Source organism: Hippocampus bargibanti, linkage group LG03, assembly GCF_051943395.1.
Source record: "Hippocampus bargibanti isolate YZ-2025 linkage group LG03, ASM5194339v1, whole genome shotgun sequence".
In the NCBI taxonomy this organism is placed as follows: Eukaryota; Metazoa; Chordata; class Actinopteri; order Syngnathiformes; family Syngnathidae; genus Hippocampus; species Hippocampus bargibanti.
In genome coordinates, this window is record NC_142736.1 from 28763690 (window position 1) to 28783653 (window position 19964).

General features: G+C 41.3%; 1 protein-coding gene across 1 annotated transcript; it reads right to left on the bottom strand.

The window, feature by feature from the left end:
• Positions 1–866: 866 nt before the first annotated feature.
• slc12a4 (solute carrier family 12 member 4) lies at positions 867–19764 on the bottom strand. The gene is made up of 24 exons (XM_088992976.1): positions 19424–19764; positions 13344–13438; positions 13051–13182; positions 11530–11676; positions 9858–9912; positions 9607–9737; positions 8649–8890; positions 8341–8555; positions 8070–8234; positions 7067–7165; positions 6935–6992; positions 6674–6848; positions 6462–6580; positions 6164–6262; positions 5900–6019; positions 5709–5813; positions 5456–5624; positions 5150–5345; positions 4715–4884; positions 4510–4641; positions 3172–3279; positions 2891–3081; positions 1862–1995; positions 867–1785 (listed from the first exon to the last, which is right to left on the bottom strand). The coding sequence occupies exons 1-24, from the start codon at positions 19551–19553 to the stop codon at positions 1694–1696; spliced, it is 3279 nt and encodes a 1092-aa protein (XP_088849102.1). The 5' UTR covers positions 19554–19764; the 3' UTR covers positions 867–1693.
• Positions 19765–19964: the final 200 nt, after the last annotated feature.

The following is a 19964-nucleotide window of genomic DNA, read 5'->3' on the forward strand; positions in this document are numbered from 1 at the left end:
GCTGAATTTTTACATTTACCGTTCAAATACGAAGTAGAGACGAGCGGTGACGTCATTGGTGACGTCAGTGCCTCACCAGCCATGAACCTCACCGCACGTCACTGTTATGTATTTATTTTTGCGTGTGTGCCACTATAGAAGATCGATCATGGGTCTGTCATGTCAATTTCTTCACCTCATGCCCGTCTCCAAAACAACTAAACATGAATAAATAAACACTAGCTTTTGGCTGTTTTGGAAAGAGAAAACTGCATTGGGAAATATACTGTACATCGTTCTTTAAAATGATGTATGCTTAATTTAAAAGTGGCATTGAAAATGGATCCTTGACAGTTGTATATTGCTGCTCTCTGGTGGACACATTATATATAAGCAGTTTGGTAAACATTATAATAGCTGGGTTAGTTTGCCTTAATACACACAAGTTATTGTGTCTACTGCAGATAAAATGGCGCTCATTAAAAATTTAGAAGCTAATGTTCGTAATGAAAACGTTAGGTTGCACTTGGAAGCACCGTTTTAAGATTTTTCTCTCATCCCAGAGCTCCGCACCGCCACTCAAAAACATTTTGAATCTCAATTTTAAATATTTCTTGTGTCTAGTTCAAAGAAGGTGACAGGCTTTTTACCTCCTTGGATATTTGGGCACTCTAATTCACACATACAAATCACATTTAGTGTGAACAAACTTAAATCAGAAAAAGCGTTAAAAAAAAATCTTGCAACATTCACAAGCAGCAGAAGAACGCATAAGGTGACATGGAGAGTTCAACCTCACCGGTAATATAATGACGGTAGCATTATATTGAGTTGTTTGTTTCCAAATTAATTACACAAAGTATATAAAGTACAAATATACAAAATGGTATCATAAAATAATTTATTGAAGGGATTCAAGTCATATAAATATATATATTTTTTGAATGTGGTATATGTTAAAAATATACATCATATCAAAGTCACTACTGCCAACGTTAATTTACAAAATAAAAGTAACGACAATGGTGGATATTTCTTGACAGTTATGTTTTGAGGGAAAAAAAGATCAATGAAGAATTAAAATGAAAATGATAACACTAAAATTGTTTCTTTTTTCTTTATTTAACAGACCTAAAAGTCTAGATTCAGCATTATTAGCACTTTTGTGTCATGGCACAAAAAAATAAAATAAAATACTCGTTCAGTAAGCGAATGACTCATTCATCGGTGAATGAAAACTTTATCGACAAATAAATGTACAAACAACATAACTTATAACAAACAAACCACCGTTCCATGCAAATTGAAGACTTAAATCTAGCCTTGAGTTGATAAAAAAAGTGTATTGCCTTCCAAAGGGGGAGAAGATGAAAAAAGTCACATAAATAAATAAATAAAGTGTACATTTGCCCCAAAATCCCATGAAATAAAAAAATCCTCCTTGGCCACTATGTGGCGGGACAATAGAGCTGCTCTCGTATGATTTTACACCGCATCAGCGTGGGCAAAGGACAGCTTATGAGCCACCGCGTGGTCCGACAACTGAAACAACGCACGATAAGAAAAAAAAGTATCCCGCCATTGCTCAAAATAAAAGTTGCGATAAGGTACGTTGCCATAATCTTATATGAAGACACCAAATTCTTATGCGACCTTTGAGCAGCAAAGCCTCTCGGCGGAATAGTCAAGCACCTCCGCGGCCCGTTCAGATTGGTCACGAATAGATGGTGATAACCTCGCGACCGCCACCTCGAACCAGTAGGACTCTTTCCAAACCTTCGGTCAAAACCTCCAAAAACTCCATATCTGAAGTGAGGTAAAAAAGTCAAGGCAACAACGGTATCTGATGGTGCGTTTGTTGCCACGGCAAGCAAAAGGATACAATTCTCATCTCCGTCAGTGTCACGAGGCGGTCCAGGCATGTTGAGGAGGACCAACCGAGCGTCGTGGGACCTATTGACGATGACCTCGTTCAGTTTCACGGCCGTGTGCATTCGTCGTACGTTGGACTGGTCCCTGGATTTCGAAATGTGAATGATTAATGGCATACAAATACGTTAAAGCATTCATGTGAAACTCATTTTTTTGCCGCGGGCGATGTTGTAGTTATTGTTTCCTCTCGAGGAGTTAGTTTTCAAAAAAGTCGGAAATAACCGTTATTGAGGTTTACATACAACAATTTGAAATTTTAGTTCTGACTTTAGAAAGCATCATAGAACTTCACAAGTTTGATTTGATTTGGCGGACCGAATGACATGATGCGGTGGGCCAGATTTGGCCCCCGAGCCTTGTCTTTGACACCTTTGCTTTAAAGGACAAGAGACACCATTTTTTTGTTTCCTAACTGACATCAGAAAAACGTTTTATAGCATCTAAAATACCCAAAACACGCAGGCTGATATTTTTAGTCAAATGCAAAACACCAATAAAAATGACTTAAAGTGTGCTGAAACTGCAACAAATTGAGCTGCGAATTGGGCATTTTTAGAAAGTCCCGCCCCCAGTTTGTGACGTCAGGGCAAGACGTCTTGCCTTGCTTGAGAATCAAAACAATGGCTTCAGATTCGGAGAAGATGCTTTCTTGTTACTCATCCAGTTATGAATATGATTCAAATAGTTCTGAAGAGGAAAGCATAAATGTTTGCAATCGATTAAAGGAGTCCTCCCATATCAATTTGAGCCGTCAATGACAGCAATGTAGCACCCAGAAAATGCAGAAGATGGCGCCCAAGCTCCGTTGGAAATGGGCTGATTTGCCTGCTGGGAATTTGTGTCAGCGAATATCAAATAGTTCTGTCTTGGTGCAACACACAACGATTCACTATTGCGTTATTCATGTGTTTTCCTTCTAATTTCGCCATCAAAACAGATCAACACAAAGTTTTCAGACCAAACAGAAATTGTGACTTACGGTTTGAGGCTCATGAGCTCTCGGAAGTTCTCGGGCGCATTATTTCTGATGCTTCTCTCCGCCTCGGAGTTCTCTTTTGTCCACGTCCTCTGAATGTTGTCAGGCAAAGGACTGTCCAAAGTGTCCTCCTCCTCATCTGAGTACAAACTACCCATTCGCACCAGCATGTGTTTATCCTTAACAAGTTGGGCCTATAGAATGGAGAGACGGAAGGTCAGAAGTAAGTGTGTGTGTGTGTGTGTGTGTGTGTGTGTGTGTGTGCGTGCGTGTGTGCCTATTACCTCTCTCTTCCTCTCCGCACTTGACAGTCTCATCTGCCTCAGCATTTGAGATCTCTGCTCCATCATCAGCGTGCGCTCATAAGTGTATGCCGAGATGTCGCTGTCATGCTGAAATGCATGATGACGTTCTTAATTGATTATAAATCAATATAAACTAATCATTGTGATTTTGATTGTTCAGGTCCACCTGGTGTCGCGTTAAAAAACAGCCACTCACTGACACTATACTCATCAACCAACCACTATTGGGTTCTTTGTAATGCGCTTATTACATCAATAAAACTGCTATATAGCGAGCTAGCTATCTGGCTAGCTACCTACAAGTTATCTATTGGCTAGTTAGCTAGCTTTCTATCTATTTTAGAGTTACTTCCGTGCGGCCGCCGCTGCTCACCCACAGAAAAACGTAACCTGTGACTGTATAAAGTGACCTTGACAGTTTAGAAAGAAACTTCTAAATGAAATACAATATAAATTAAATCAAGACTGTAAATCAAATTTGTCTATCAACTTATTCACTGCCATTTATTCGGGAATTGAAAATATGATGTGGAGTGGGTTTTGTTTTTTCTTGGGGGGGTGCTGATAAAGCGCTGGTCAGACCTCTGGCATTTGGCTTAATGCTTCATCGAACGTTCATGTAGTCCTAAAATTCTATATTCTGTGGGTCCTGGAATTTAAGTGAAAATGACAAAAACCATGGCACTGGAGTGGGCTTATTTTTGGACATCTGGCAGTGAATGACGTTATTGTTTTGTTTATGTTGTGTCATTTTTACTTCAAGATGGCGCTGTGAGAGTGGCTGCCTTTATAATAATAATAATAATAATAATAATAATAATAATAATAATAATAATATAGTCTGTAAGTAAGGAATCTGCTTAACATTAATAATAATAATAATAATAATAATAATAATAATAATACAGTAAAGTCTCGTTATATCGATATTCTCGGGAGTCGGAAAAAATATCGATATAACCGGACTATCGATATATCCGATCCTGCGGCATGTAAATTTTGTCCTTGCGTTCATAGAAATAGTATCGTAATAAGCAGTACTATCGATATAACCAATATCGATATAACAAGACTTTACTGTAATAATCCATTTCATTTATAAGCGCCCTTCAAAACTCTAAAGGTCACTTTACAGCTGCTCCTATATTTTGTTCTCATACCTCTTTTTCCTTTCTACTTCCTTTCATAACTTTGCTGCTGGGAATTGGGAATTTCTCCATTGTGAGACTAATAAAAGCTTTTATCTCATCTAATCGTATCATATTTTATCTTATCTTATGAGTATGCTGTGTCTCACTGCAAGAGATCATCTCTTACCATCTCCACCACTTCCACTTCAGCCTCTATCCTCAGCTGGTAGAGGAATGTGGCGAGATCCTTCTTCATCTGGATGCTGTTGTCATCCATCTGGGCTACGGTGAAAATACGCATTCGGCACTTTCTCCACACCTAAGGAAAAAAAAAGAGCTTACTAACTAAACTCTCATCGGAATGGCATTAATATCCCCTTATGTTGTCGCACTTTATGTTGCTTGAGCAAGAAAGGCAGAAGCATGAGCATGCCGCCGTCATGGACGATCCACCACACGTCAATGTTGCCGTCAGTGAAGCGTTCGTGGTTGCTCGGGTAGAACGACACGTTTTTGGGCACCATTAGAGCCAGGTGGGCCGCGGTGGTGAAACGGACTGTGTCTGTGAAGAAATGAGATCACGAAGGCCATTAAGGGTTTAATTGAATCGTTGCGGGCCAGGACACGAGAACGTGCATGATGTTTCTATATAAAATATGTCAAGCGGCAATGATACCAGCTTGTTCACTTATGGTTCACAATTCTAGAGCAACTCCTTAGTCAGTCATTTTTTTTAAGCGTAGGCCTTTCAAATATGTAAAATTGGCAATCTAGATTTCAATTGCAAGTCATCATTAAAATTCCAAACTATTTATGCCGAGGCTTACTAATAAAAGTCTTCCAAGCTCGAGGATCTTCGCTTTGCCTCCAACCATAAGGCCATCCCATCATCACCGTGTTGTGCTTCATCCCACCGAGACCGCACGACTGGATCAGGTGGACGATGCCTTCCCGCACCTTGGTGGCCACCAGCACTTGACAGAAACCCTTGACCCTCTCAATGTCCATCATGTTCTTGATGGTCTGGCGGGATAAACAAATCCATCTTGATAAGCTAATGCCCCACTTATCATCTCCGCCGATTAAGCACGCTCAATGTTCTGATTGCATATGATGCGGGTCTTCTATTTTACCTGCTCTGCTGCTTGCATTTCCCCGTAACTTTCCAGGAAATTTCCTTGGATCACAGATCCCACGATGGTAAGACCCTTCCCCGCCTTTAGCTGCGAGGCAAAGGTCAGCAGTCGGGGATATTTGATGTGGAGGTCCTCATCCAGCTTTGAAAGAACCAGTAGCTGGGGTCTGTTTGACCAATCAACGGGGATATTGTTACTTTCAAGATTTGGTTCGACCTAAATTTGAAGGAAGATCTCAGCATAGCTCTACCTCCAGTTTTTAGTATGCGGAGGACCGACTTCTAGCCTCAACAGGGCATAGCGTGCTGCACTGAGGGATAAACCTCGGATACCGTCTCCCCACTCCTTTTCCGCTCTGTTTGTCTTTGTATAAGTGGAAAAAGACAAAGTAAGACAAATAGAGGACACAAGAGCCAAACAGCATTCATGCTATGCACATACCCCTGGTACTCGATGTACTTGTAGATCATCCCAGCAATGCCCATGGCCACAATCGCGTAATACCAGGAGGAGATGAACATCAGGCCCAAGCACATACTCATCCCAAGGAAGGATAGAGTCCTTTATGGAACATAGGAAAGAATTTGTTGCAACTTGTACTTGGCTAAAATCATGCTCAAATCCTCAGATACAGTGTTCGATTATCTCACGGTACCCTAATCATTTTTTTCCCCAAATGGAATGAAAAGTTAAGGCTCTCCTTACCAGTGGTAATATCTGAACCTCGGCCTCCAGTTGGGGGTACGTAAAAGTGTTTGCACGGCACAGGCCAGGTTCACAAAGAGATAGCACATCAGGAAAAACCTGTAAGGGGGGAAAACGAAACAATCGAATAAGTCAATGGCAAAAATAATACAATCCTACATAGAAAAAGTGATGCCCATTCTCAGTTTTAACTTAGTTTTCAATATTCTCACAAGGAAATTATCACAAGTACAGTCTGTGAGAATTGGAATTAAATGAAGCAGTGACCTACCAGACCAGCCATATATCTTCAACTTACATGGAAAGGATGGGAGCCACCATATCTAACGAGGCAATCAGGATACCAAGCTCAGCTATGAGGCCGGTCAGCAAAAGGGCCCATGTTGGCTCACCGTTGGTCTTCCCATGCCCAAACACCTACGACCAAGGTAAAAATAATCAGCAAAGAAAAAAAAAAAAAACACAACAACTCCGAGCATTCTTCATAATCCACAACGTGAAATGTCGCACTCTCAGGAAAGGGATGATATTATCCTTGGCAATGGCCTGAAGAAGTCTCGGAGCTCCAGTGAGCGTCTGTAGACCTGCTCCCACCGTGGAGAAGAAGGAACCAATGACAATGACCCAAGGGGATGGCCAGGACAAAGTTCCCACCACCAAATTGTTCCGAACTGCATCGCCAAATCTGAAGATAAACACATGATGAGTTAAATAAAGACGAGAATGTGGTCACTTGATTGGTGGCTTGCAATCGCATGCAACCGGACGTACTTGTCTCTTAGGACCACCCCTTCGACACAGGCTCCGAACAGAATAACAGAACTTAAATCTTAAGACAAAAAGTCAAGGAATTTAAGACAAGTTTACAACCAATAAATTTGACTCCCCCCAAAATAAGGATACAGACAAGAGTAGTGGTGGTAATAGCTAAAATGGTTCCAATGGGAATGGACTTCTGAGCATCGCGGAGATCCCCAGACCTGTTGGAACCTGCCATGATGCCTTCAAAAGACAAGGTCAATATAATGGTTATGATCCATTGTTTTTGTTGTCGATGGAATGCACAAGCAATCCTAAATAAATCATGTAAAGTAACCGCATCAGACCACTAAAAATTGCAAGAGGTGGTGAATGTTGAGTGGCAGAATATTTTTACTTTCTTTGCAAATCGTGAATTTCTCCTCTGAAGTACTAATAAAGATTAATCTAATCTAATTTCATCTAATCTATTTTAACTCATTCCTAACATTCCCGAAATTATCCGGGAATTGAAAATATGACGCCAAAATAGAGCGGCATTCCCGAATTTCTTCAGGTTTTGATTTTTCTTGCGGGGGTACCGATAAAGCACTGCTCAGACCAATGTTTTTTTTCCTTCCACGACAGGGCAGCTTTTCCCTTTTTTCCATGTTAGGGCTTTGTTATAGCCTCTTCTGTTGTTAAAGTGCTATATAAACCAATATTGCACTGTATTTTGGACAGTCGCCCGTGTTTCAAGCTCATATAACTCCAGACCCATATAATTTAGGAATTAATTATTTTTTTTTCTGGTGAGAGAAGAGAGTCTAAGGTTTCTTACACTGCATTGAATGTTTATGTAGTCCGAAAAGTCAATATTCTGTGGGTCCTGGAGTGACAATGACAAAAACCCTGGCACTGGAGTAGACACAATGTTGCACGTCTGGCTGTGAATGAGTTAAAAACACTAACCCTGACTTGAAATCCAATTTTTTTGTAATGATATTTGACAAAATATATTCCGTAATTTTCAGACAACAAGCCGTTTCTTTTTTTTTCCCCCATTCTTCAGATCCTTTAAAATGTCACACAGACACATTTTTGCATGTCTGGCAGTGAATCAGTTAATCAAATCAAATCTAAACTAACCAATATATGACAGACTTACCCGTGGCCGAAGGAAAGAAAATGCCCACCAGCAACGTGAAGGATGTGGCGATGTCTGCAGACACGTACATGCCAAAATTCTCCATGGTGCCATGGGAGTCCATTGACGCAAGACCATCCTTCTCCAGAACATCCCCTTTCTCCATATAGTCGCCCCATAAATTGTCTGACAGAAACAGAAGTCAAGTTGATTTTTTAAACATTTAACAATGACTCATGCTTAACTTCTTTTTACACTTGCACAATGCCCTCCCAACAACTCTCATTTATACCTCTAAATATTCCACTGGCTAGTCCGGGAATGCCTTGGATTTCAGTGACGTTATTCTGTAGGAAGTAGCCATCGCACTGCGCACTGCTCAAGTTCCCCGGGAGGCAAAACAGGTCCCACAGTTGACTGGGTTCTGTCGTGTTACCAGTGGTAACGGTCTTTGCACACACATCAAAACGATCTCTGACCAAGGTTCTGTTTCCAAGCATGCAAATCCTAAAGAAACAGTGAAATAAACACACCAAAATATGTCAAGCATTTCTTGTTTGACATATTTTACAGCATTTCAACTGTTCCACGAAAACTTACGGGAACTCCGGTGGATGAGAGACAGACTTTATCGCGCCGGCGTAGATGGAGACAATTGAGATGATGACGCAGGCGAGAAAGAGGGATGCCAACTTGTTGACATATTTGACACCCACAAAAACCACCACGGCCATGAGACTGAGGCAGATGGTCCCGTAGACGCGCATGTTGTTCAACATGGCGCTGTCAGTGCCATGGTGGTCTGCGGCGTGAAAGATGGCGGCTTGAGGCACCAGATATTGCTAAGAAAAGAAATACAGAAATATGACATTTTCTCCATGACACTCACTTAAATACAAATGATTTTTGCCGCACCCTCCTCTGAAATTGATTGGAGATTCTCTTTCTTGTTATTAAATATTGACATAATATGAACTCATTCACTGCCATTCCAGAATGTATTTGGGAATTGAAAAATATGACGTGGATCGACATTCTCAAATTTTTTCGGGTTTTCGTTTTTCTTGCAAGGGGTGGCGATAAAGCTCCGGTCAGATCTCTGGCAATGTTTTTTCCCTCCCACGAGGGCGCAGCATTTGTTTTTCGTACAGCCGCCCCCATTTCAAGCTCAGATAACTCCAGACCCATACAACTTAGGAATTAACTCATTTTGTTTAATGAATGAAGAAAGTCTAAAGTTTCTTATGTTGCATTCAATGTTTATCTAGTCCTAAAACTCAATGTTCTGTTGGTCCTGCAATTTGAGTGAAAATGACAAAAACCCCGGCACTGGAGTGGACACATTTTTGCACATTGTCTGGCAGTGAATGAGTTAAAAAAAAAAGTCAAGATTTCTTCATGAATTACCATTACGTTATTAATAATTACAGTCACTTGGGCTCCTTCATTTGTTGTCCATCAAAGCCAAGGCTACAATTTGAGCAAACACAGTACATGGTTCTTCTTCTTCACATAGCAATATCATGCTACCAAAAATGGTGCCGTGCTAAAAACTGACCAAGAATATTTCAATGGCTCCGAGGATGTACATGGCGGAAGCAAAGGTAGTGCCAAGATAGAAGCAAAGGCCAACGGCTCCTCCAAATTCTGGACCCAGTGAACGTGAGATCATAAAGTAGGCCCCACCAGCTAGAAAAAGGAAACACACTCTTGCAATACAAACCAGATGCTCCAAAATGCAATTTTAATCTTTTTTTTTTAATCCAAGAATAGCTACTCGATTAATGGCCACGATGTTTCAAACATTACCTGGAACAACACCATTTGTTGCAATGGCACTCATTGATATGGCCGTTAGCATGGTCTGCAAAACGGAAAGAAAAAAAAAAACAGTTAGCACGGATGTCGGGACGGAACATCTGCGTGGCACGCTAACATCCACCCATCCAAGTGAGGCTCGGGTACATCAGCTTCCAACTGAATGAACATAATCTCTCCTAAAATAATCAATATATTAATGCCGTGCCCTGAAAATACATACAACACTGATTATGTAAAGCGGTTGTAGATAATGGCAGCTCACTCTGCAGAAAAGTTAAAATGTTATTAACTCCCAAAAGAAAACATTTTGTTGACCTCTGTCGTATTTTTGTCAAGGTGGAATTTTTAATCCAGCTCTTGTATTGGACGAGTATCCCGAATGTGACATGAGAGTGCATCATATTGACCGGTACAGTGCGCACAGGCTCATTACCCACATTGGTGGTGAAATCCACCACGACATATTAGCCTAGTTCAAGGGTGTCAATGTCATTTTTTGCCAAGGGCCACATTGTAATTACGGTTTCCTATCGAGGGCCGTTATGAATGTTTCATGTCCTCTACATAATACATATAGAGCACACAACAAATTAATGAATAACTAGTTTTCTAATTTGAAATAAAAAAAATGATTGTTATTGAGGTTTACATCATACAATTTGAAATTTTGGTTCAGACTTCAGGAAGTATCATGGCACCTGACATGCTTGACTTGCTTTCATGGACCGAATAAAATGATGCAGCGGGCCAGATTTGACCCCCGGGTATTGATTTTGAAACCCAGGGATGCATCTGGGAAATTTTATAGGGGGGCCAGTGCCCCCCTTGTGTCCGAAAAGGGGACCAAATTCTGAAATTGATGGGCCCGATTTAACTAGATTGCCAAAGTACACAAAACTGATTGAAATAAACCAAAAATACATTCATTGGAGCATATTTCTAAATTGCAAATTAAAAAAAACACATTATTTGGCATTTGTTTTCTAATATATAAAGATGTTTCATTAATTCTTTAGTTACTACACAATCAATCCTGTGCTATTTTTATATTCTGCGATATTACAGAAAAGACAGAGAACAGAATTAGCACAATAGTTCTTACTAGTGTGTACTTTTAAGACTACCATCGTGCTGCACCAGCTCTGAAATCACTCCCATTAGCTACTAAATCAAATCATTAACAGTAGTTTGAACAAATGGACACTACCGTCCATTGTTTCTTAAAAAATGAAAATATGCTTGTTTGCTGCTTATTTTTAATGTATTTCACAGTTTTACCCCTGTTCTTTCGCTCCATATTGCAAACAACTATGTCGATGCCATTCGATGTAAATACTGCAATGCACCATGCGTAAATGAATATTCGATTATCTCTTTCGGCAGTTTCCGGTGGATCACGACAAAAGTTAAAACTCCTGAAGGAAAATGAACAGTTTTCAATTGCTGTTTAACTAAATTTGTTTTAGTTATTTTAACAGAAGGATGTCATGTGTGGCGCGGATCATGTAGCAATATGCGGCAATAATGTAATAGACGTGCGCTGGTGCTGGCGCAGTGGAGTTACAAAGTTGCGCCAGTAGCTGTCAAAGTGCGTAAAAGGCGCATGGGCGCGGCCCAGATGCATCCCTGGACACTAATGGCCGAGTTGGTGCACGCTTACACATGTGCAGCACATGATAACAATCAGCAAGGACTGCATGATGCCAGCCACCCCAACGATCCACGTCAGCCGCAGGAAAAGGATGACCCCGAAAATGTTTTGTAGGCAGGGCAAATAGACGCCCATCAGAGTGCCCATGTTGGGGGACTGTTGGGGAAGCAGAGACAGGGAAGGGAAGAGAGAGTGGTGGGTAATTATTGAGCAATTCAGGAAACAGCAGTATTGATGTTCATTATTGATGTTTGTAGTCTTTGAAGGTCACAGCAGAAAGTTTCAGCTCAGAGCCTAGCCACTCACATGTCCAATTTTCTACATTGGTTCAATGCATTAAGGTCACAGGTGAGCGGCAGCCATTCCCAGCTAATTTGGGAGTGAGAGGTACGCTAAAAACTCCAATAGCACCCTATCGAATCACCCAAAGCATCCAATCAACATAACTTTCACACAAAAAGTAATTATTTTTATCAATACAGTGATACCTTGGTTTCTGAACTTGATTGGTTCCCAGAAAGTGTGTGAAAGGCGAAAAGTCAGTCTGCCAAACATTTATTTCCCATAAGAAACCATTAAAAATGAGAATAATCCGTTCCGAGGTATCCATAAAACATATTTTTCAACTAAATGAGCCTTAAAACTACACACAAGATATCGTATGTTATGTATAATAAATGTGCTATTGTATTGTAATTTAAGAAATAAACAGTACTGTATAATAAAGTTGTTTTATTTACCTTTGTGATGGTAGTCGTCAATGGATGACGAACTTCCAGGTTGCCTCTTGATGATATCTCAGTGAAGTTGCCGTGCTCTCTGGGCGACAATATCGTCACTCAGGCTGTCCCCTGCCAGCTGCTTTTTGTTAATCCAAATCAACATAAGTTTTTCAACCTCTTCAATTGCCTAAGACCGTTGCTTAGACAACACAGACACACACATACATAGCCACACGTAGCAATGGTCGACTTAGCATACTGGTAGTGGGACGTTAAGTCACACAAATGCACACCTCGTTCGTGTTTCTCGATGATCTCCTTCTTCTGATCGACTGTAATTTTGTTTTGTGTCCTCTTTGGTTGAACACTAGCCTGTGGTAGGTTTTTTTTCGGTCCCATAATAGCAAAAGTATCCTCAACAACAAACCACGTATGCACTCAAAGGAATGGGGTGCCGTGGCGCTCCGTGTGGTTTGGTTCGTTTGCCGAAAACTAGTTTGTATGCCAAGATTATATTCTCGCAAATTTAATGTTCGTAAGATGAAAAGTTCGTAAACTAAAGCATTCCTAAGATGAGGTATCACTGTACAAAAAAAAACCTGAAGTTGGTTAAATATATTTTTATTTCACATTATTTTCTCAGCAGAAAAAAAATATCAGCAAATCAGTCCTAAATTAGGGAATGTCAGACCTTAGATGGTCCATTGTATTAAAACCAAGCTTGTAGGCCAATCTGTCAGCATGTTTTCATACAAAAGCTGGAAGAGAAAGCCATGCAGATGGAGGATAATTTTACTAAGGCACTGACCTTTGGAGTTTTTCTTTGCGAGGCCCCCTCGCTCTCCTCCTCTTCATGCTCCTTTGCTCCCTGGGTGAGGTTTGTGTAGCTGACCAAACGACTGAGCAGAGATGACACCTTGGGTCGGATGTCCAGTTCTTCCTGAATCAGAATCAGAATCAGAAAACCTTTATTCGTCCCACAATGGGGAAATTTGCATATTGAATATAGAAAGTGGAAAATGGCGGGAGAAAAATCTCCCAAAAAATAAATCAATCAAAGCTGAGGTTGTGATTTGAATTCGACACCAGTGTTCAAAATACCTCAAACAAGGCCAGGTTCCTATCGTAGAAGTCATCCTTATTGTTCTCCCCATAACTGCTGAGAAAGGGGCTGTCTTCTTTGTGATTGCCAAGTCCTAAGATTGGAAACAAACAACGCAAGCTAGAATTAAGTCAATATTAGGAAGTGCTTCAAGCGATTTTCCAGTCACATCACACACTCGTGTAATAATGGCTAACCACCCATTTTCTAGAGCGCTTGTACTGAGTGGGGTTACGGGTGAACCAGTGTCTTCCCAATACTTTTGGAGGGGATTGTACCGATTGGACAATTTTGATGAGTCTTTAATCAAGCTAACACGCATGATTTAGAATTATAGAAGAAAATAAACTTCACACAAAGGATAGCATTGTACCTTGCCTAAAAATGTTTGTAAGCAAATGTACGAACCCCAAATGACCCCTCAAAAAATCTTGCATCCACGTTGTGTGCAAAACAAAATGTGTTACAAGAAATAATCTCATGTAGCATCACCGGTTAATAACAAATATGTCTCGCCCTCACTTACCTGTGCTCAGTGCGGCAGTGCTGCTGCTGCTGGTGTCACTGAGGCTCAGCATAGTTATGAGCGGTGTTGCGTACGCTGCCCTCCCATCACCAACTACTATCCAGGACACACAATCAACCTGGGTCAAAACCCACTATGGAGCCTGATCCAACATGCGGTGCTCATTGATGTATTATGTAACATGACTGTAACTGAATGTGAGTGAAGTGTATATAAAGTGTTACTAAATGAACACGTACCACAATAAGAAAGCCTTTAATCGCCTCACAGTGGGGACATTTTTAATCTACAGCTGCAAAATTGAAAGGGATGGGGGTGGGTGGTCGAAAGAAAAAAAAAGTATTGCATGTACAAAAAAATGACAGAAGATTAAACTGTACAACTGCATGAAAAGAACTGTGCATAGTGTGAAGTATAAAAATACAGAATAAAGCATGTGCACACAAGCATACTCTACATAAGGTGGCTGTGCTATTTACAATGTATGAGTCCAGTTTTTTTTCTTTTTTTTTAGAGAACCGGTATGTTTTTTTTCAACCACCAACAAGATGCTTCCTGGATAGGATGCAGATAAGTGGAGTACGTATTACACCCCCCCCCCACACACACACACAATAAAAATACAAAATACATGTTTTTTTTAAAAGCGCAACACCGCCATCTAGTGTCCATTTGAAGCCATTACATTGATACGCTGGATATTTTTTTTTGCCTTAATGATATATCAATCCATCAATTTTCCGTACCGCTTATTCCTCATTAGGGTCGCAGGAGGGGTGGGGGGCAGGAGCCTGTCCCAGCTGTCTTCGAGCACAAGGCGGGGGACACCCTGAAATGGTTGCCAGCCAATCGCAGGGCACACAAAGACAAACAACAGTCACTCTCACACTCACACCAAGGGACAATGTAGAGTGTTCGATCTGCTGTTTTTGGAATGTGGGAGAAAACCAGAGGACCCGGAGAAAACCCACGCGGGCCCGGGCAGAACATGCAAACTCCACACAGGGAAGCCGGAGCGGGACGCGAAACCGGCAACCTCTGCAATGTGATGCCAGCGTGCTAAGCAATCGACTATTAATAAAATAATAATAATAATAATAATAATAATAATAATAATACATTTCATTTATACACGCCTTTCAAAACTCCCAAGGCCGCTTTACAGTCACATGATAAGTTTTTCTGTGGGTGAGCAGTGGCAGCCACACGCGCCAGTGTTCACTCAACCCGGAATCTCATCTCATCTCATCTCATCTCATCTCATTTTCCGTACCGCTTATTCCTCATTAGGGTCGCGGGGGTTGCTGGAGCCTATCTCAGCTGTCTTCGGGCACGAGGCGGGGGACACCCTGAATTGGTTGCCAGCCAATCGCAGGGCACACAAAGACATACAACAGTCACTCTCACACTCACACCTAGGGACAATTTGGAGTGGTCAATCTGCCTGCCATGCATGTTTTTGGAATGTGGGAGGAAACCGGAGGACCCGGAGAAAACCCACGCGGGTCCGGGGAGAACATGCAAACTCCACACAGGGAGGCCGGACCGGGACACGAACCGGCGACCTCTGCACTGTGAAGCCGGTGTGCTAACCACTCGACTACCGGGCCGCCCCTTCAACCCGGAATAATAATAAAAAAAAATGTACACACTGTGTGATTTTAATTAGAACCTTGTTGCTGTCACACAACTGGCTGCTCTTCGATATTAATGTACTGTATTGTTATGCTAAAATGAAGCAAGCTGCGTCTCACTGGACCTTCAACTCATGTTCACAGATGAAACAAATGAAGCATAGACAGAAAACAAACACAATCCCTACAGTGAAACATGGGCGGGGTCTCTTGTGTTTTCTTTGCTACAACTGGGCACAGGGTGTCTTGAATCTGGGAAAAGTATCATGAAAACTGAAAACATGAAAACATTTCATGCAGACATGTTTTGCACGGTGTCAGAGTTCCGTCCAAGTTGAAGGTAAATAGGATGATGACCAAAAACCAGAGCGACATCTGATCTTAAACCCAATTGAGAATCTGCTCAACAGGCATGTCATCTGTCGAAAATGCCCTTCAAATCTGAAACAAGTGGAGCAGCTGCTTGCTCATGAAAACTAGGACTCTACTTCCTGAGGTAATTGCCACAAATGGTTCAAATGGTTGTGCAACAAAATATTGAAGTGAAAATGACCAGAATTTTTATTCAGGCCTGTTTCAAGAGTTTGTGGAGCTTGGATAGCGGTGCAGTCTGTAGCCCTGATTTCATATCATGTTGCAGCTGCCTTTTGCACTTTCTCAACGGTCAAAATGTCTGATTATTGGAAAAGCCTCTTATCTACTAAACTTCCCCTTTAACTATTGAATTATAGGTTTAACACCGAGAAGCAGATTAGCTCCATCTATTTCTTATTGAATACGGTTTCTACTCCACTGCATAAATATTCTGCTATTCCTTCAAAATATCACAAGACACTCACATTTTACACTCAATACAGTATTTTACTCTATTGGTATATAAACCAAGCGCCTACGTTCATCCGTAAACCTTTCATAACGCAAACAAAAACTGTAGCTTTAGCCACAAGCTAATGTAGCCTCATTGAATTTCAATGCAGAACATCATCTGAAGAATGACAACCTGCTGAGATACATAGCTAAACATACTCGTCATGTTAAAACTAAAAAGGGGATAGATAGAAAAGCATGGACAGAGGGAGTGAACGGTCACGTTGCACAACTGCAAACTATCCGCCCAATGTGGAGAATGTATGGGAGTGCTCTTCTGGGTTTACCACAATGACTGCAGTGTTATGGCGGGGCCTGTTACTGGACTCAACTGAGCTTTTTTCATATGCTGAAGATGACGTTAAACTGTGTCAGTTCCTCCCCAGTTACATGTCACAGTTCACACAATAGAACTTTAGGCGGAAATATGTCATTCACTTTATATCCATTCATCCATTTTATACACCGTTTATCCATTTTAGCATCGTCGGTGAGCATATCCAAGATGACTTTGAGCATAAGGCATGTCCACCTCGGATTTCTGAAGTCAGTCGCAGGGCACACATACACAAACATCCATTTACATTCACACTTATAGTCCTAGTTATGAGAACACAAATCTTTCTGCAATGACCTACAGTTAAAATTCAAATAAATGCCACTGAAATGTCAAGTACTAAAAAACATGACAGCAACTGCAATCTGCACACAATGAAGCGGGAAGGTCCCCCGACCAATCTTTTACATTGATCACATTGTTCAACGATCACGGCCATGTCGCAAACTGTTTTCAAGGGCTCATTATGGTATGCGCCTGTTCTCCTCATTCAGTTCCTTTTTCGACAGCATGGAGTCATCATGACAGCTGAATGCAGACTGAGATCTCAGTGCTTCAGTTGAGAGGGTTCCACAACAGAGTAGTGCGTAACACTCACATGGAAATGTTATGGTTAAATCAGGGACAGTGGGAAGAAGCGCTGATGCAGTCACATTTGAACTGCATTGGAGTGTTGTGTTGCAAATAGCTATCTATCTAGCTGACTAGCTATCTATTAGCTATCTGGCTGGCTGGCTGGCCCTATCTGGCTGGCTGTTAGCTATCTGGCTGGCTTGCTATCTATTAGCTAGGTAGCTATTTGAGTCAGGAAACATATTAGCTCTCTATCTAGCTAGCTATTAGCTATTTATTAGCTAGCTAGTTTTCTATCTATTTGAGTTATTCCGGGTTGAGTGAATGCGCCAGCCATTTGAGGCCACACTCAGCGTGTGGCTACCGCTGAGAGTTGTGAAAGGCGCTTATAAATGAAATGTATTATTATTTATCAATATTAGACTTTTTGAGCTGAGCCTTGAAGGCCCTGCCAGAAGCACTACTGGGCCTGTTTTCCCATAATATAAAACAATATGGTTTAATTGTATTTTATTCTGTGTCTTTTTACTATATTTTTATAAGCCTTTAAAGGTACAGTGGTTTCAAATTTAGTGACATTTTGAGGTGAACTAATAGAATGCAATGACCTAAACCCTCCAATGCCTCGGAGTGACCAAACTTCGCAATCCAGAGCTTCTTCAGAAGAGGTTCTGGCAAACTCATCAGAATGACATTATTGTTTTCCCTCAGTGATGAAATAATTATTTGGCCTTTGTTACACTTGCGCAGTCGTACATTTACCATATTTTACAGTGTATAAAGTGTACTAGGTTAGGTGGAGGACATTGATTCGCTGTTGCAACCCCTGAAGGAAAAAGCCGAAAGTAAAAGAAGAAGACAATGTATAAAGTGCACCCAAAAGCCTTATTTTTTTCTTCAATAGATGACTCTGCGCCATATGCGCAGGTGCGCCTTATATGTGAGTACTGAGTCACAACAGGTCTCGCAACTACTGTCAGCAACCACTAACGCAATTTCCCCCTGTAGGAGAAGTCGTGCATAACCACAGCCTCGACTGTAGCACCTTATGATGCGCTGTGCTTCATATTTGGATAGCTTTTATCTACCGGTACTTAAATATATTTGGAAACTTTTTTTCATTCATTGAAGGTGCACCTTATAGTCAGGTGCGCCTTATATATGGAGAAAGTTTGAAAATACACCATTCGTTGGAGGTGGGCTTTTGGGTGTGCCTTATACACTGGTAAATACGTTGTGTGTGTGTATATAAGTATGATCTAATTATCAATTATGAAATGTTCCAAAAGCAAGAATGAGCTGATTTAATCACATTTACATAACAAATGTGCACTGGCCTAGTGTCACTGAACTTTGGGTGACTCAATATAGTCACGTATCGATGTCGTTGAACCTTGCAATCGCCTTTAAAATGAATGCTGTGTACCTCATTTGCTCTCTCCTAAGCCTTCTGTATGCAATGCAGTGTGGTCTAAAATCCTTAACATGTAAAATAATTGAAAGCTGTACTAGAGGAAGTGTCCATATTAATGTTTTTGTGATATAAATTGTTCTCTTTTAGGTGTTGTTTGGCTGTATTCACTTTGAGGGGAGAAAAAAAGCAGGGAGACAGTCTGTGGGTTTGTACAAAGTGTGGCCTTTAGTTCTGTTAGGTTCATTTTAAGACCACACCCAAAATTAGTATTTTATTCCATAACATGTTTTGCTTTACTCATGCCCATGTACAAGTCTGCTCCGTCTCTTTTTGCTTTGTTCTTCTTTCTTGTGTGAACAGGGTAGAAACACGTGAGTGACAAGCTGGGGCAGAAATGTGCTTCTGCCTATTTTGGTAAAAGCAAATCCTCCCTCTGCACAAAGACAACAGCACCATCTTTTGTACCAGCAGCCTCTTTAGGCCTTTTCTGTGGTGCTCGAGTTGTGTTTTTCTCACCTATTTTCACACTGTGTCTCTGTTTTGATAAACATTAATTGCGATTTGCAAACAAGACAGGATCTTAAAAAACGAGTTAGTGGTCGCGGTTTAATCGCCATGGTAACCGCCCAAACAGCTGTTCAGAAAGACGGGCTCGCCTCGCTTAGCTTATCTCGCTTAAAAGTTATCACCACTGATGCCAAACTTTGAAAAAAAGTTATTCGTCTTACCGTCAGATCTGATTGTGTCTTGATTATCCGATGCTACACCGTCCCCGTGGTCCACCGAGTTGATCCCCTCCAGATTGTCATAACCAGACAGGGCTCGATCCCTCACGGGTACCACCGTAAAGTGGGGCATGTTTTCATCTCCCCCAATTCGGGCTAGTTTTGGCAATTTGGCAGGCTAATTGCGAGCTCCTCTCCCCATGAACTGCAACTACATTCCACTCCCGTGGGCTCATTTCCCCCGGACCGCGTATGCTTGTACTCCACGCCCACGAACCGGCCCCCCTTCTCCCGAGGTGGAGTTTTGACTGGGAAAGAAGTAGAAGAAGGAGTGTCCCAAAAGGAATTGGGTTGTGTGAAGTCATCCTCTCATTGAAAGTCAAAGGTAACCCTCGCTTGGCTTTATGTGTGTATCCTAACTTGAGTCAGCAGTCAACGTTGAAGGGTCCGGACAGTCCCTCCTCTGTGGGCCTTATGAGTGCTACGTGGCAGTCTGGAAAATAAGTCAGAATCAATGAGGGCTGTGACTACAAACTGAAAGTTC

Excerpts from the sequence above, each read along its gene's own strand:
- slc12a4 (XM_088992976.1), bottom strand. The coding sequence starts at position 19,553 with ATGCCCCACTTTACGGTGGTACCCGTGAGGGATCGAGCCCTGTCTGGT. Across the intron at positions 13,439-19,423 it reads AGACACAATCAGATCTGACG|GACTTGGCAATCACAAAGAA; the intron begins GTAAGACGAATA and ends TTCCAATCTTAG. Across the intron at positions 5,625-5,708 it reads CCGCATACTAAAAACTGGAG|ACCCCAGCTACTGGTTCTTT; the intron begins GTAGAGCTATGC and ends TTGGTCAAACAG.